Source organism: Carya illinoinensis, chromosome 1 (assembly GCF_018687715.1).
Source record: "Carya illinoinensis cultivar Pawnee chromosome 1, C.illinoinensisPawnee_v1, whole genome shotgun sequence".
Taxonomy (NCBI): Eukaryota; Viridiplantae; Streptophyta; class Magnoliopsida; order Fagales; family Juglandaceae; genus Carya; species Carya illinoinensis.
Window position 1 is genome coordinate 42,398,601 of NC_056752.1, and position 18,143 is coordinate 42,416,743.

General features: G+C 36.8%; 2 protein-coding genes across 3 annotated transcripts; both read right to left on the reverse strand.

Annotated features, from left to right (window-relative positions):
• Window positions 1–157: 157 nt before the first annotated feature.
• LOC122275234 (5'-nucleotidase SurE) lies at window positions 158–7,723 on the reverse strand. Of its 2 annotated transcripts, none has more exons than XM_043084224.1 (10): window positions 7,422–7,723; window positions 6,572–6,666; window positions 5,809–5,873; window positions 5,487–5,530; window positions 4,809–4,886; window positions 4,274–4,427; window positions 3,652–3,828; window positions 1,523–1,582; window positions 1,254–1,383; window positions 158–537 (listed from the first exon to the last, which is right to left on the reverse strand). In XM_043084224.1, exons 1-9 carry the CDS (start codon window positions 7,550–7,552, stop codon window positions 1,273–1,275), a joined length of 915 nt encoding a protein of 304 aa, XP_042940158.1. In that variant the 5' UTR covers window positions 7,553–7,723; the 3' UTR covers window positions 158–537; window positions 1,254–1,272. The 2 variants fall into 2 exon arrangements, with proteins under 2 accessions (XP_042940158.1, XP_042940153.1); XM_043084219.1 differs by having other exon boundaries at window positions 158–589; window positions 7,422–7,722.
• A 5,595-nt stretch (window positions 7,724–13,318) lies between these two features.
• Window positions 13,319–16,672, reverse strand: LOC122300110 (protein FAR-RED IMPAIRED RESPONSE 1-like). The gene is made up of 5 exons (XM_043110523.1): window positions 15,142–16,672; window positions 14,621–14,712; window positions 13,813–14,046; window positions 13,526–13,602; window positions 13,319–13,409 (listed from the first exon to the last, which is right to left on the reverse strand). Exons 1-5 carry the CDS (start codon window positions 16,670–16,672, stop codon window positions 13,319–13,321), a joined length of 2,025 nt encoding a protein of 674 aa, XP_042966457.1.
• Window positions 16,673–18,143: the final 1,471 nt, after the last annotated feature.

Below are 18,143 nucleotides of genomic sequence, written 5' to 3' on the forward strand. Positions count from 1 at the left end.
TGCGCGCGCTCTATACCTGTAGATTCAACCTTCAGGAAGCTTTATAAGATGTACGAGCCTTTGAAAACCATTATCTACCATTCCAAAGTCGTGTAATTGAATTTCCTATATTTTTTTTTATTTGGAGAATCCAACATTCCATATCTGGTCAAACAGGTTAGCTAAAACTCTGTCCTGCTCACGAGTTACAATCGCGTGCTCATCTTACTTCATTCATCATCGAAAACAACACTATTTTCTTTTTTTTTTAGGAATCCCGTAATGTACTTGCGTAAGCATGTTTTCTGGTACAAATCCAGGCAGGCGATACGCTGGTAGCTTGTTCTACGGAAATTCTAATCCACGTCTATAGGAAATTTAGACAAGTTTAAAGCTACGACCAAAGTAAATATATAGAGAAGTAAAAGCATACATAGGATTGTTAACCATACAAATGTGTTCGTAGAGGCATCCCAGATCCTTTTGGTGAGATGCACGTGCTACGAACCGGACGCTGCGTCACTGGCATTCTTAGGGGGCAATGAAAGATGATATCATCTGGCAGAGGAATCCAAAGGAATTATTTGAGCTCTACTTTCTTGAGTTTGCCCTAGCAATAAAATTAAAACAATGAATAATCCTGTGTAATTCAGTATTTTCGTCCAGTGAAAACAGAAAGGTAGTGATTACCATCGCCTCTTGTGGATAATTAAGCATATTCTTTCAACTATCATCAACTTAAACTATCAAACAGGTTAGAATGAGACCTTTTTTATATCTATTTTGTGGGAGAAAAAGTAGAATTTGAGACAATGAATGGGTACAAGAAGGTTCTGTTGAACTCAAGATACGCTACTGTAAATGTAGAAATTGTGAAAACTACGGTATAAAATGGTTTTTTTTTTCCCCGAACTGAAGATATGGTAGTGTATATTTCCCACCCCACTCGCTCATTTCCACAAGAATGATATTCCACAGATCCGAAATCCACCCCTAGAATTGGAATAGGGAACTCTAAGGTATCACAATCCGATTCCCTGATAACCATATAAAGTTTCATTAGCACGAAATGATTGGGCTAAAATCGGTGCTGCTACTAATATTTTATAATTAAGCCATCAAATAAATAGCAAACACATTAAACTTATATACCTAAACCAACATCAAAGCATTATGAAGTTTGACGACCAAACATGTAAAAGCAATGGTGTGATAGTGCCGTTCCCTCAATTTTCTTGAGTAAAGGGAAAATTATATAGGCTGCAGTTACTTACAACAAGAAGGACATAAGCATTATAAGGATGAAGAAGAGGGGTGGACAACCACATTTGGTAGCCAATTTTGAAAGAAGGCATGAGAATCTTTCTCTGCAGGTGAAAGGGCACCAAGAGGAGTGACAGTAATCTGAAATAGAATCAAGATACCAAGTTACTGATGGTTGGTTTTCTTTTTCCTTTTTTTTTTCTCTGTTTTTTTTTCAATCAAATTTATTGGGGCTGAAATAAAACCATATAGATAAATTTTATCAATCATAGAAACATACATATCCTTCCTGAAGAATCCGGCGGTCCGTATCATTGTCGCCATGTTCAATACCAATCACCTACGACATTTGAAAAGCAGAGTTATATATGAAGAATTTAAACAGAAAAAAGTGATACACTTAAATATCAAGCAAAAGATCAGGAAACTTTTCCTCTGTATTATTTTTAGGGCTTTCTAAAAAGAACAAAGCTTTCCTGCATGTTTATAACAAGTAACTCAGCAATCACATTTGACACGCTCATTTTGTTCCAAGATGTCATCCTCAAAAGCATTAGTCATTAGATGAAGAGTAACGCTACGTACAGCTGTGAAGTGTGCAAGCGTCATGCAGTCATTTTGAAAAAGGGTGAAATCCACTATTAAAAAATTAATTTTGTTTTCACGTGGGTCCCGTGATTCACTTTTTTCAAAGTGATTACGCAGCGCTTGCACACTTAGGATTGCAAGTATCATTTCTCTTAAATGAAATGATATAGATCACAATCTTACAAATAGCTGAAATGATATGGTTTGACAATTTATATATTAAAAAAAAAAAGGATGCGAAATCTAATATACCATCCAACACAATCACATTCTCTTCCTTGAAAAGAAATTGTCTTCTATAGAATATCCTGAGTGGGTCGCATCTTAGGGCTTGTATTTCAGGTTCATGAAGATGAAGCCCTCCCTCCACTTTCTATTAGCGGGCGTGATTGCCTAAATTTTTCCTTCTTGGATTATACACTTCAACTCTTAGGCCATAACACATGAAAATTTTTCATTGTTCAAGTAGTAAAATTCAACCCTTCATGGTCTAGACTGAACTGAAAATGGCTAAGTAGGTAACAAAATTAAGCCAAGTGAGACTCACATGACCGGCAACCAGGTACATTTACGCCACAAAGTCATTTGTGTTCAAAACCATAGATTTACACCATCATCTTCACCACCAAAGGTTATGATACCAATGGTAATAACATCAATAGTAAATATGTTCTCCTCTCTCTCTCTCTCTCTCTCTCTCTCTCAACAAACTTGTGATTTGAAAATCAGTTATAAAACGAAAGCTAAAAGTATTCATGATCAAAAGAGAGAAGCTTATGCTTCAAACAAAGACAGACAAAGCCTTTTTCATTCATTCATCCATTCATATCTTTTCTTTCTGTTGTTCCGAATTTTGAAGAATAATCCTTGATCGAGTCAATGTTTGCAGGTCTATAAGGTTTTGTCAATAGGTTTTCGGGCTATGTTGGTGAACTTGGCCAGTATACTTATTTCAAATATCAGGGCGAAATTGATATTCATATCGCATTATGGCATCGATTGCTTGCATTTTGTACTGAGTTTGAAGTACAGAATGACATATAACAAATTTTGAGCAACGTGAAGATGGCAGAAGTATGAAATGTACATATTTTCTTTTCAACACTATGGTTGGAATACAAATACTAGGGCAGAGGCTCGAGCATTGTTGGATAGGCTAACTTTATGCCAAGATTTGCAGCTGTTTACGGTGGACATGGAAACAGATCCTACGCTGGTGCATTGGCGGTCATCAAAACAGGGAGTTCATCAGTATGTTAGGGGAGATTGGGAGCAGAATATACACGTGGCAGCTTCCTTTACGATAACTCTAAGTCATACTTATAGGGAGGTCAATCAGGTGGCTCATTGGTTGGCCAAACATGGGGCAAGAGGTTGTACAGAAAACTTTCTAGATACTAGTGCTTTTCCAAAAGAAGTAACAAGAATCTTGAGGGTAGATGACATAGGCTTGTCAACTTCATGTTGTAAATAAATTACGGTTTTGTTCTGTTACACAATTAGATAAAGTTTGGCATAGGTGGGTGCATCTTGGTCATGTTCGAAGAATGTTTTAATATGTTACCATGGTATTCCTTCGCTACTAATAAAATTACAGGGTCTCGTCCTCTTTGTTAAAGAAAGTACATGTTTTCTTTCAAGCAGAAAATTGGCAAGCAAAAGCAAACACAGAAGAGTACAGTGGATATCTTTTCTATTTTTTAAGTAATCAAAAATTTGCATCAAGAGTTCAGTGAATATCAGAGTAAGATTAACTTGGCCAAACAAATGGACAATGAATTCTTAATATATAGAGGCAGATGGATAAAGAAATGCACATACTTCCCTCCTGAACAAAGGATCTTCTGGCGATATAGGTGATGTTTGAGTTTCTGCTGATGCTTCTGAGTTAAACTCCATAGTCATATTTGATGCCATTTTTTCTCCTTGCATATTAGAAGTAACTTGTGTCCATCCCATTCTGAATATGCTTGTACCCTGCTTAGTCAGCTTATACCCCTTTTTAAGGCACATGAGACAACCCAAAATTACATTACAATCTCACTTAGTGAATGCCCAACAGAAACACTGGCATTCTTATCATGAAACAGTTCAAGGAGTTCCTAATAGATCACACAAAGCTACATGGCTAATCCATGAATATATACATGCCTATAAGTTGCATAATGAGGTTAACATAACTGCGTCAGGTCATCACATTCAACAGAACACTAACTCGTGTTTAAAAATACTAAGGAAAAAACTCATTAAAATGATCAGACGAACTGACATATTCCAGAAACGCTAGTCCTAAAGTTATCCTCTTCTTCAACCTTCTAGATATGCTACTCTCTTGCATAATTTAAAAAGAAATGACTTCCTATGAGAAAAACAATGGCTATTCATATATTCTCTTAAAATTAACGTTCAATAGTGATATGTGCTCAAAAAAGTTTAAATTTACCTTATGATTAGCAACATCTGTTGGTAGATCAATATTCAAAAAGCATCTATGAGGATAATTTCGATTCTTGATCTCATCCAGAATTGCACTTATGATCGGTAAACAAGCCTCAGCAGCAAGTGTATAGTCATGAACATTGCTCTTACCTCCAACCCTGAATGTTAAGAACACAGATCACTAGTTTAGGAGAAAAGGAACTATTTACCATGATAGTAAGATGGATTTAAGGATGAAATGCAAGAAAGCTGAAAGAGTTTTTAGCCAAAGACTATAATGACCATAATTGTTGCCACGTCCATTATATTCAGCCTCAACTCCTATTATACCCATGAAATTTTGTTTTTGATGAACAAGAAATTTTATTGAGACAAGTAGCAGGGTAAAGCCAAGTAATAGGAAGTATACAAAAACTGAACCTAGTTACAAGCCAGGAACTAGTAAAAGAAATACCCATGAAATGTGTGTGTGTGTGTGTGTGTGTGTGTGTGTGTGTGTGTGTATTTAGGACTATTGGCATACATGCATGTTTACATACCAATCGTATGATATAGAGACAGAAGGTACACCATTGAGAAAGGCCTCTCGAGCACCAGCAACTGTGCCAGAGTAAACTCTGAATTCCAAACAAAAAAATAATCAGCAAAGATATTAGCATAACCGACCAAAGAAATAAATTACACAGTATTAACCACTCACTGAACTCTAGCAGAGACACTAGCTACTTGAACAGAGAAAGTGGTTAAAAATGGATATTTTTAAAGTTTCATGAGATTTAGATCATTTCAATCTCTCTTTTCAACAGTTTTGGAAGGACATGCTCCCTCGTTATCAGGTGGGCTAGGAGAAAGTCTTTTGATAACAGAGTCATTCCATTTTTTTCATAGCAGTCAATGGCACAGATCCACGTCATTCAAAAGCACAATGAAACCACTGTAATAGTGTTCGAAGAATATAAACCAGCCTCTGTCACAAATCCAAACTTATTCAATTAATTAGAAGTCCAAAACAAAACACACCAAGATATATATAGACTGTGTTGACTTTATATTCAGGTATCCTTTTTACATTTCCTTTATCTGGCTCTTTAAAGGGAAGATTCTTGTCCCATATTCTTCCTCCCTTTCTATTTTTAAGAAAGATCTTCATTTTGAAAAGAGAGAGGGGCATTTTCACAATTCAAAATTTCAAAGAGACGGCAGAAAGGAAGACTAACATGTGATAACCACAGTTGCTTCCCATGTTTATGCCGCTGACCACCTGTGTGCAGAAAGAGACAACATTAGTAGCGAAACAAAAAAAAAAAAAAACTTTAATTACCACATGTCTAGTCGAATGGATTCTAATTTGAGTTTTAAGTGTTTGCAGTAATCATCTCAAGTCCCAACGACCCGTTGTTGAGGTTTTGGGGAGAGAGAGTGTGAGAGAGAGAGAGACAAGAGTATTGAAGTTTTACGCTGTCCAAACAGAGAAACAAGTCAGCTGAAAGCACAACTAGGGACAAACAATTTAAGCATATAAGTAAAGCCAGAGATTACCAGATCAGAAATTGTAGGAAAGAGTGCTTTGGAGATTCCCAAAGAAGCAGAGTCAGCCGGAGTTCCTGCAAATCATATCCAAGACTTGAGCCTTTTGAATATTTATCAAGAACCATCAGAGGAATGCAGGATCAAAAGGGGCGGATCATCCCCTATCTGTCAACATCATAATTCTGGCTACACTGGTTAAAAGCACAATGATCTCCACTAGTTGATCATTTCTTAGGGCCTAATAGTTTTGAGTGAGACATACCCCACTTGATGAATTAGAAGATGATATCAAGAAGGGTGAATTCTGTAAGCACATTGCTAGAGGTATATGGAGTTCATTACAGTATAATCATAGATCCATAGTTTTATCCATACAGCATTCATTTGTGTTTTTCAATGCCATACTCTCTTCATTATAACTACCTTAATCTCTTTGTTCTCCTCTACAAATATAATAATATGTTTAAAAGAAAAAAAAAATCTTTTAAGAAATTCATTAATCACCTATGGTGCTGAATTCCTACAAATATATGAAAAATTACAAGGAAATAGTTCCAGCTCACACACAGCAGTAGGAAGTTACCAAAAGTGATCACGCATAGTAAAATTATATCACAAAATTTATACTCTAAATAAGAGTCGGAATATCTCTACTGATTCAACATGCTCTTCCAATGGTGATAGTGCAGATTCCACCAGCTAAAAATAGATTGTGATATTAGCTCAAAATTGAAAACACTGGAAGTAGTGGAGTATGGAAGACGCTACATACCACAAACTGCAAAGGCTGTTGCTCCATCAATATGTACTCGTTTGGCAGAAATTGGGTGACGCCAAGTGATACCATGGCTAACAGCTGACTTTTCCCTGAAAGTGGTGCGATAATGACAGTAAATGACTCCAGATTGAAAACTCAGTTCATAAAAATGGGTTTTGGTATCCAAAGTTAGAAACATTTCTGCTATTTTGACACAACTGACAACAATAACTCGCAGGCTGACACGAACGCTTTTGGAGACGTGATTTCATATAGAGATTATTATTATTTTTTTATAAGTAAGAGATCGTACAGAGATTATACATAGTACCATCACTACCATGCACAATAGCGCATAGAAGTTCATTTAATAAATTAGTTTATTAAATCATCCTGAAGCTCCGTTTACATCACATCTGATACAACTAAGCAGTCAGACTAAAACAATTATATTATCGAAAGAAAACCGGTTAAACGGTTATCCTTCATCATGATCTCAACCACAAACAAAGACTTCCACATGAAAATTCCAATAAAACAAAAGTGAATGGTGATAATGCTATAGGCTATTGCGCAATTCATAGTCACAGAAACATCGACATAAATAACAGCAAAAGGGCCACAGAAGACTCGTTATTTACAGCACAGCCATCGAATCTGTTGGCAAGGCAAGAATGTTCGTGCAGGCAGAGCACTTTCGTAATAGATATATGAGCGTTGAAAATCGAGGCCAGAATTAAAATAATCAGAGCTTAGAATTTCAAGAATCCAGTTGAAGATAATAACTACCACGGGAGCACAAACACGCCCCCATAGATATACAAATAGATATATGCACAGAGGGAACATGGAAACAGTTACGCACGAATCCGGAGCGCAGACTTGAACATTGTAGCGATCCGTGGAAACGAGAACGCGAACCAGGGCTCGGAGACCTGGCGCGTCAATTCCGTCGTCGTTGGTGACCATGATTGTGGGCCTGTGGATGTTCTCCATCTTTGGCCGAAAGAACTCAGGGCAGAGACGCAGAAGATTGAAGTGATTTTGAATGCTTGCGAGAGTGGCTGGGAAAGGGAAAAGGGTCAGGGACCAATGGGCGCGTCTTGCGTACGCTTGCCAAACTCGAGCTTTTACTGTATCTGTAATCGAGTGTCATGCCTCTTTGGTCATTTTCGAAGTTGCTGTTACAAAAAAAAAAAAAAACATTGAAGCTGCCTTTTGCGTTTTAAACATGGAAAAATATGGGAGAACAGTTCCTGTTTGGGAGCAGCCGGGCGCACACTATACGTGGCGTGCATTAATGATGAAAATGTCCCTGCTGTACATTCCCTCCCTCAGCATTCTCGTACATTTGATTTTTCAGAAAGAGAAACAGAGCTCGTGTTTCCCTCCTCTCTCCCGAACGCAAGAAATCGAAATCCCCCTACAGGCTGTATACCAACAGTCTTCCCCCACTGTCCCCCTCGTCTCGCACAAACTCCCCCTCCCGAATCTCCTCATCCGTTTGATTTCTTGCGTTACTCTTGAGAAACTGGGCGCTCGAGTTCCCTCCTCTCTCCCAAAACGTGTGTTCTCGGTTCTCGTATAGTATAACAGCACTCTCCCCCCGTCTCGCACAAGCTCCCCGTCCCGAATCTCCTCAGCCCTCGAAGTCAAGCAACTAGGTTCCGCAACCCTCCCCACCAGGACCCTCAGCCCTCCCGAGGAGATCAGTCCCTATGCCCTAGGTCCCTAAGTCCACCAACGCGAAGCCCTTAGTCCACTGACGCGAAGCCACCCTCAGTCCACCAACTCGAATCCCTAGGATCTGTGGGAAGGTAAATAATCTGTGATTCTAGGGCTTGGGCAAAATAATTTTTTTTTTCTCTATTTGCTTCATTATTTTTTGCTCCCTGTATTTGGTAGAAACTAATGGTGAAATTCAGTTCTTATGTCATTTTCTTTGTAGGAACTGCAAATGCTTCAGGAAGAATCTGACATTACTCGCCATCCAGGTTATAAGTTCAAGCTCCTTCATCACAATGTATCGTTTATTTTGTCTAATTTCTAACTGTTATTTTATTTAAAACAATGTATATTTTAAATATTTGAAGGTTATTAGTTTGCACATTCTCGTTCACAAAACTACTTTTGACATCACAATTTTATTGTGATGAATACTGTGATATGATATGAACAAATGATATTCACAACTTTGTTGCTTGGCTAATTGTAGGCTAGCATTCAATGATTCACAGTTTGATCCAAACAGAACTGCTTGACTTGCAACATTTCATTTCATAAACTTGACAAGTTTTTGAGGACTTTTGATGCTTGTTTGTTTCAATTGTTGCTCCCAATATATGTTCCTCGGCAAGTTCTTCTTATTTTCGAGCTTGATTGTAGTTTAATGCTTGCTGTTATTGAAGCCAATTTCACTAACTTTTTTTTTATTATTTTAAACTTTAAAATTCGCAGATAATGTTCTCTTATATTAATTTGCAATTGATTTAAACTGCAAGGTACCTCCTTACCATTTTAGCAAGAAGTCTCTCTTTCTGTTCTGTTTGTGCTCCATTTGGTGTGGAGTAACTGGTGGATAGCTTTTTATTCTAAGCTAGTTGTTCTTGAAATTCTTAAGATGGAAAAGAATAGCTATTCTTCTTCTTTTTTTTTTTATCATATTCTTTCTACTGGTGTTTAGGTTATTGTGCCAGTAGACTTTCTGTGTTCTATAGTTTCTTGTCCATGAAGTTCTTCATAAGCCCCAACGCCACACCGATTCTTTAGCTTTATCAAGGTTTTGTTTTTCTGATTTCAGTCAATTGGGTATGTTCTTTTCCTCAACCATTATATATATATTGATTTTTGATAAATAAACAAATTAGATATTGAATGCATATTTTGTCATGCTTCCACTGCAAATGAGTGCGCCTCTGGCTCTATCAAACCTTTAGGTGTCTTTGTGGATATGGGTGTGCTCAAGATTTTTCCTTTATCACCATTGTTGGTTACTTTATCTCAACAGGTTAAATGTACTCCTAATTTATCTGTTCACATGTGTCTATAGGAGTCAGTGGGTGATATCTGTCAAACACAAAAGCAACATTTAGCTTCAGCATTCCTATAACAAGTTTGAGATGGTCAGTAACATGCAACTTATGTAAATAAAGTTTGTAAATCTATAAGTGTTTTAATTAAGATTGTTTTTCCTATCAAAAACAAATCTTATTCATACAAATAGAGCATATTAAGTTTTGCTAGAATATTGTTTGGCATTTTATTTCCAGAATTTTTCAGATTTGTGTTTGTGTTAACAAGGAGGTGGCTTCCAATTAAAGTTTCATCATTAATCCTTTTTGTGTTCTTTTTCTGGTTTATGATTAGACAGATTGTTTGAATTATGGCTTTCAATAGCTGATCTTCATTTATGTTTATGCCATTTTTCAGATCTGGTCTTCAAAAACCATTTAAGGTTTGAACCCAATGGTGTTTAAACAATAGCCTTGAATTATATGAATATATATTTGCTATCCTCCCTCTTCTGTCAACAACTCCCACATCATTCACACATGTGAAAAATGACAAACATGCCTAACACACTATCTCTCTCTAATCATGGTTGAAGGTTCTTAGGGTGTCCCCATGTAAATTGACAAGAAAGAGGGATAATGTTGGTCGTGTGTGCCAGATTGGGCTCATGCAAATATCTTGAGTAACTTCCTTTACAAAAACTGTACAAAATAAGACTTTGTACTGACACAACCCATGTCAACACACTATCAAAGAAGCTACAGTCACCATCTACATCAGTCCCTTTTTTAACTATATGAGACTTGGTAGTATTAAATGGTTAGTTAACTACCTGAAGTTGACCCCTGAGCCCAAACATATATGCAAATAATTAGGCTCTTTCCTACCCCTTTTACAGAACTAGCTGTGGTTGTGTTTGGCCACAATGAATTTTCATCTTAAACATAAAATTCTCATCTCATCATTACAATTTTCTCAAATTCCCATACAAAATATAATAAACAATTTAACTTTTTCTTAACTTTTTCAAATCCCAATACAATAATAATATTAAAATATAATATTTTAATATTTAATCTTAAAACTCAAAATTCTCATCTAAGAATTCTTAGTGGCCAGGCACTTTTTCTTCACAACTAGTTTTATTTTTCCTCTTTTGTGTGTATTATATATAAGACGAAGTACACAAATATTTTAATGAACTCTACAAAGGAGTTGAAAGTTTTCTTCCTGATCTCTCCAGATCTTATGTACTTTATTTGGATTAACCTTCACTATAGCTGGAAAGAAATTCTAGATTTACCTCATTTGATATCCTTTTATTCAATTGGCTCGAGTTTTAAACCTTACTGCAGGTCCCCCCGCGTTAACATAATGATGTCTTGATGATTTAAAACACTGGAATGTAAGTTCCCAGTGGCTGCACATTCTGAAAAGAACCTCAATAAAACCAGTAGACTTTACTGGTAACATGGGTATTCTTTTCCTATTTCATAGATTTTATTTATTGCTATAGAACCCGTTTTTTTACTTCTCACACGCACAAATTTTCTTCATTTTTTCAGAATCAGTCATGTCAGCATCTCAATCATCATCTGTACTTAATGATTTTGGCATGGAATCTCCAACTTATTGGTGTGGTTTGAAAACACCACTAAAGATATCTCACACGTCAAAAAATCCTGGAATGAGATTTTTCGCTTGCCCAAACTATAAAACGGTAAAAGCAATTTGATGGTTTGCTTTGTTTTGTTTTGCCTAATGGTTTGCTGTTTGGGGTGTATTAAGACAGTAATAATTGGGAATTAATACTGTGTGTAGGGAGAAGCAAGGTGTGAATTTTTTGTTTGGGCCGATATACTTCATTTGCTAGAGGAAAATTTCCGTGCCCGTGAGAATAAGGCGACAAGTATTTCATGGAATGATGTATTACAGCGCGAGTATGCTGTTCGGAAACGGGAAGATAAAGTCAGAGAGATGGCAAAGAATCTGAAAAAGCAAAAGTGAAAACTTTTGTGGTTGTACTGGATTCTGACATTTGTAATAGTGTTTATTTGGTTCGGATAAATTATATGTAAAGTACGGTGTATGAATGATTTTTGAGTTTTGCATGCTCCTTTTGATGGGCACATGGTTTGTGGACCAAGACCATGTATGTAAATTGGATGGTGTTAACCTCACTGTGTAAAGAACTTCAGTGCAATCAAATTGTCTTAAAATGGCAATTAGCTAAGTGTTATTTAGTCACATTGCTCAAAACACAGATGAGCATTAATTTACATTCAGTTCTTATGCAATTCAAGTCTTGGTGTTGGCATTTTTTGATCCTAGTCTGATTTGGATGTTATTGTGGATTTTTGTTTTTGGAGAAGGTGGAATTATTCCAACATCTTAACAGAATAAGTAGCAGCATTTTGATCTCATTTGATTGATTATTGCTTAGCTGCATTTATGAAGTTCAATGGCAACACCCTTGGAATGGTAGTTCTAACATCCTGATGGCACTTCAAGTTTTACCTCATCATTGGGTGAGATCCGGTCCCACATTCATATTGTGGATATGGTAGAATCGAATTTATAAGATGTACATAAAAATTCAGCCCACAAACTAATTAGTCATTCAACATATTACCATGTACAATAACAGCTATTAACTGTGGCTCCATTTTCCTGCTATACAAGTTCAGCTTTGCATACATATCCATTGGACTGTACAATAAATTCCTACTCCGAGTCTTAAAATGAAAGAGCACGTCATTCTGAAAACCAGGCACATCACATGAAATGGACATTATACTCAAGCATTCAAAATCTTTGCAACTGTTTTGAAAATTTGAGAGTTCTCTGGAAGTTTGCTCCTGGACAACTTCATCTTAACTATAAACCTATAAACAAGCCGAGTTCCTCTGCTTTCTGCTTCTCACCAAGTCAACAGCTACAAAATAGCAATAAATTAGTTTTTCTTTTTGGGTAATGTAGCATAAAAAAGAATGGCAAAATCTCAGCCGAGTTAGTAGAAGCTAAATCTATAAAAATCACTTATACTCACATATCCAGGTTATATGTAGCTTTCAGCCTAGACACAGCAGCCCAACTTGTGGAGGACTCTACAAAATCAGCTTGTGGCAGTAGCCTTGAAGATACATATCCATCGCTATACTCATACCACCCTTTTTTGGTTCCTGAAATAAATGAAGAAAACCATGTGTTTTAACATGATGACAATACTGCTAGATACCATCTTACAAAGCCAAATATATTCACATAAATACAATTGACCGATAATCTAATAATGACCCATCAAGCTTCCTTGGTTGCAAACTTAAAATATGATCTTGAAACTTGGTTCATAATTGTCAAAATCTCAGCAATGAAGTAGTCAGCCAAATAACAAGGATTTGGCTGTAAATATCTCTCACTGCCAAGCTGTTCTTGCATTTACAACAAGTATTGAATGCAGTAACCAGATTATGATATCTACTCATAATCTGATTTTAAAACGCCATAGCAGCTAGTGAGCTGTATTAGTTACAAAGATCCCAAAACTAAGCTTAGGGGTTACAAAGATCCCAAAACTAAGCTCATAAAAACTGTAGCCATACTATACCCTATTTTAATTACATGTCAATGCTGAAAACTAGGTATTCCTGATAATGAAGACTGCCAGTTCCATTCTTGCACTCTTGCCAACTTACTAGCTAGACAGCCCCTTAATCCTCAAGTGTATCCAGTAGGAAAGGCCAGGTGATATTAGAAAAACCTATCATTAACAATAGGTTTTTCCACCATTATGTAAGAGTAGGAAGGTCCACTGCCAGAAAGCAAAGTGCATACAGCCCCACTGTCAAGTAAAAGGATTACAGGGACAAAGGATTACAGGGACATACAAAACCAAGCACTAATAATGCATGCTTTTTCTGTGGTGCAATTAAAGTTGAATGTGAATTGCACCATCACCTGCAAACTTGATACTTATAACCAATAATAAAACGGCCTTTCCAGTTTCCATATATAGCAGAAAAATCACTGCATACCTGAGAGTGAAGAGTTAACTAAGAAAAGCAATAAATAAACATCATATATAACAAAAAATGCCAGATTCAAAAGCAACAGATTGCACTATTTCACTAAATATGGTACGAAGTAAAAACACCAAAATATCTAGACATAGGACATCATTAATATGTAACCATCCAAAAATAGAAACATATTTCACAAAAACTAACAGTTATCAAGAAACATACCTTGTGGCAATAGATACCAACAAGCCAGCTATTTAAGATTTTGAGAATCAATGCTTGCATTCCTTTCTTCTCTCTCCTCACATATTCCAAATAGTTAGTGTGAATAATCATACCAACCACTCGGAATTTAATCTTCCATCGCTTTCCATGATGAAACCATGTCAGATGCTCAGGCTCCTCGAGAACAACAATGTCTGCCTCTTCATCGGGGATGATTTTTGAGATATCTCCAAACTATAGCAAGAATGCTCCCTTTATCTTTAGAAAACTACACTACAAGTGATGTCATGGATTATTATCATTCTCTAAAATTGAAAATAAGAAGGAAAATAGCAGAAGAACGTGTTCTTAATAATGTAACTAATGTTTGTTCTATAAAAAGATCAGAGAACTCTGCACATACCCAAAGGTCAATAGTTTACCCTCAATGCCCATCGAAAATATCTATCAATCCCAATAAAAAAGAAGTTATAGTTGAGTTAATATCATGTTTGAATTAGATAGGTAAATCAAGGGGAACGTAATGGCATAAAGACTTTATAGTTCATGAAGAGCTTGTTACTTTTAAAAAAGAACTGAAAGTTCATGAGGAGCTGGTTTTGTGGAAGTTCCATGCCCATTTTGGCATGTTCAGATTGAGGAAGTTTTTGAGAAATATCTTTATTGGAGTTTGGAAAAATGGTGTGGTCCATCAAAATGATGTTTGGAGAGATAAGTTTTTGTAATGCAAATAACTAGATGAAAATATTTGTTATCAACGTTTTCCCACATGCAAATATCTTCAAAATTAAAATAAAAATACAGAAACCTTATGTAGATACCAAAACACATTGTTGGAGCTTAATGGCACTCTTGCTTGTCCAAATGGCAATAATCCATCCAAAAAACCTCCTCCCTTATCTACACCAACACCCATTTCACAAAAAGAGGAGACTCTAACAAAATGAACTCTGAACAACCAGCAGGAGATTGATCTACCCATCAAGTATTATATAAAAATTCTGTAATGCCTTAAAGATATAAATGAAGAAAATAATACCTGAGAGTCGTTACTATCACCCAGGTCAATAAATGAACTTGGTTAAGGTTGACATCCCGGGCTCTCACCCAATTCACTTTCATCTATTTGGAGTTTCCTGCAAGTCTAAGTACCAGGCAAAATTTTCATATATTAGCATTAGAACTACTAAATATCAAGTAGGCAACGTGTTTCGACAAGTATTACCTGTTTTTTTCTCTTTGTTGCCATCTTCTCTACAGGTGGAACCTTCCTTTTATTTGGCGGCCTCCCTTTCCCTCGAACAACGTTCGGGCTTAAAATCTATTTACCCTTATCCAACACCACCATTGGGTTGGCCTTATTTGATTGGAATGTCGAGTCACACGTTGAACCTTCACATGTTTTATCAAACTCGTCAACATAGTGCAGAAATGCATGGACTTTGTCAATGTTTGAGGATATTTTTGCTGCTAATTTCGAACATCTTTGGATCATAAGCTGGTAATTACGCGTGTCTGAACTACCCCGCAGGTCATCATAACTACTTCTGATTAATGTGTAATGCCTCTTTAAGTCCTTTCTCCGTCGATCTAGGAAATATACATCTGGCAGCACATTAATATTTTTCAACTGACAAACTCTAAGTGCATGCTTACATATAATTCCCCTCATCTCAAACAATCCACAAGTGCATTTTACCTCACACTCATCTTCGTTATAGTAAACTGAGTAATGAACTCTTTTGGTTTGCTCATCAAACGCTATTTCATCCAACACATCAAATGTTAAAATGCACCCTTGTGTGCTTACCAACCAACAATTACAACACATTAGGCACATCAACTCTCTTTGGACCTCCTTAAACTTTGCATTCGTGTAGACTTTTTGAAACTGCTTCTCAATGTTGAAAGGAGAGATGCAGGGGATAGTTTGGTTGTTAGAATTGAAATCAGCCGTTGTCTCGACCTCCACTTTCTTTCTAAGAGCATTATCGAATTGGTCCACAAATTCCTTCAATGTCGTCCCAGCATGGACATACCCGTCAAAGAATGCATTCATACTTTCGGACCTTTGCGTTGTGCTCATACCAGCCCAAAATACACTCTTGAGGAAAACTGGAACCCAAAAGGACCTTTCCTCATATAAGGACTGAAGCCAATTGTTGCCAAGCAGATCATATTTTGCAAGTAGTTGACCCCAACGCTCCTCAAATTCTGTGGTGGTCTGTGAATCATATAATGAAGACTGAATGTCCGTCTTCAACCCATAGTTGAATTTGGCGTGCGATCCTAACTTCTCTGGAAGTTTGCGCATTATATGCCATAAATAATATCGATGGCGAGTTTCAGGGAATACAGTAGCAATAGCATTCTTCATCGCTCTATCTTGGTCGGTTATGATAGCTTTTGGCGCCCTACCCTTCATGCAATCCAACCACATTCGGAATAACCAAACAAAACTATGTGTGTCCTCGCTTGATAGCAATCCCGCCCCGAATAGTATGGACTGGCCATAATGGTTAACACCAACGAATGGAGCAAACGGCATACCGTACCTATTTGTTAGGTACGTTGTATCGAAGGATACAACATCTCCAAAATACTCATAGGCGGCTCGACTTCGTGCATCAGCCCAAAACACATTCCGTAGCCTTCCATCATCATTCACGTCCATGTAGGAAACAAAACCATCATTCTGATCTCTCATTCTTTTGAAGTACTCATTAAGTGCATCGCTACCTCCTTTACCCAACCTTAAATATCTAGCTTTGTCAATGAAATTCCTACAATCTTTCTCTTGAAAAGCCAAATTATCATAACCCCCCGCGTCAACAGCAAGAGAATAAAAATTCTTATTCATTCGTATACCGGCTCTATCATTCAGCTCGAGGATTCTTTGACTGTATTCATCTAGATGCTTGTGCGATTACAATAGTCTACTTTTCTTGGGGCTCACAGTAATATGGTTGTGAGAATTCTCAACAGTGGTGAAAACTCATTTCTCATTGTTGTTCAACGTTGCATTTACCTTCGCTTTACAACCCGTTTTAGTTGTTGCCCGTGGCTTCGACTTTCCGTCACGGGCACAACCAATGGTCACATACACAGGCCTCCCCTCATCATCTCTTTTAGTCCTCTATGTCCTTACACCAAAACCCTCTTGCTTGGCATACTGTTTATAGTAGGTAATAAGATCTTTCTCACTGTCAAACTCCATACCGGATCTTGGTGGTTCAACTTGTACCTCATCATCCGGGACAACAGTGGTACCCTCTAAATCTTCATTTATGTCGAAGAACATTTCTATGAATGGAAACATAATGATGAATTAGCATCAATTCAATATCAGAAAAATAAACAAAGCATCGAATAGTGTAATACCATCAGCATCATGACAACTTGCAACATTTGCTTCATTTTCAGATTCTACACTATTTGGTGTCATCGACGCGGGAGGCGTTTCTTGCCTCAAGTCTTCCGGATTACTTGACGATTGGTATTGAGTATAAAGTGGCATCTGCAATTCAATAGCAGCACGACATTAGAAAAATTTTAATTACTTTAAACAAATGAATTAACATGAAAGCAATTTGAATTTTGGGTAACAAACTCAAATATACCCCGAATGAATCTTCAACTCTAATGAAATCCTCCAAACTACTCGGCGGAGGGTAGGGCAAATCGTGAAGATGCTACCATTATGCAATTACTTAGATGAATGAGCACGTCAAACACACTTTAATAGAAAATAAAGTGTCAACTTGCCTACTCACATGCTCGACATTTGGATTTCCAAATACATTCTGATGCATGTAAAAGGGTTGTGAAGTCGACGTCGAAGGTCTGCGTGCCATTCTATCTTCCTCTTCCCCCATCACACTAAATTTAAGTCAGTCTTCCAAGGCTTTAAAGGCAAACCAGAAAAGAAGTTTTATTCCCATTAAAGTCTGACAGTTAATATAGAATCTGACACTTAATAAATTGTTTCAAATTATTGTCACAAATAGGTTTTTTTATAAGATAGTTATTAAAGCAACCTATAAATTCTTGCAAATATCCAACACTGTTTATTTGGATGTTATTCACATTTTCTAAGGTTATCTCTTTGACCTATAAAAAAAAATGAAATAGCAGCCTGATTTCTAAATCAGCTTATGCACTTAAATAAGAAATCCAAGATTGAGCTCGTGCCTCACAACATGCACACAGAAAGAATTTATTAAAGAGGATAAAGCCCTTTCAGTGGACTTGAAGACAACAAGAAAAAGAGCAATTGGCTAATGTTAGAAATTATGCAAGCAGAATTCAAAAAGCAAGTGGCCTGGAATTTC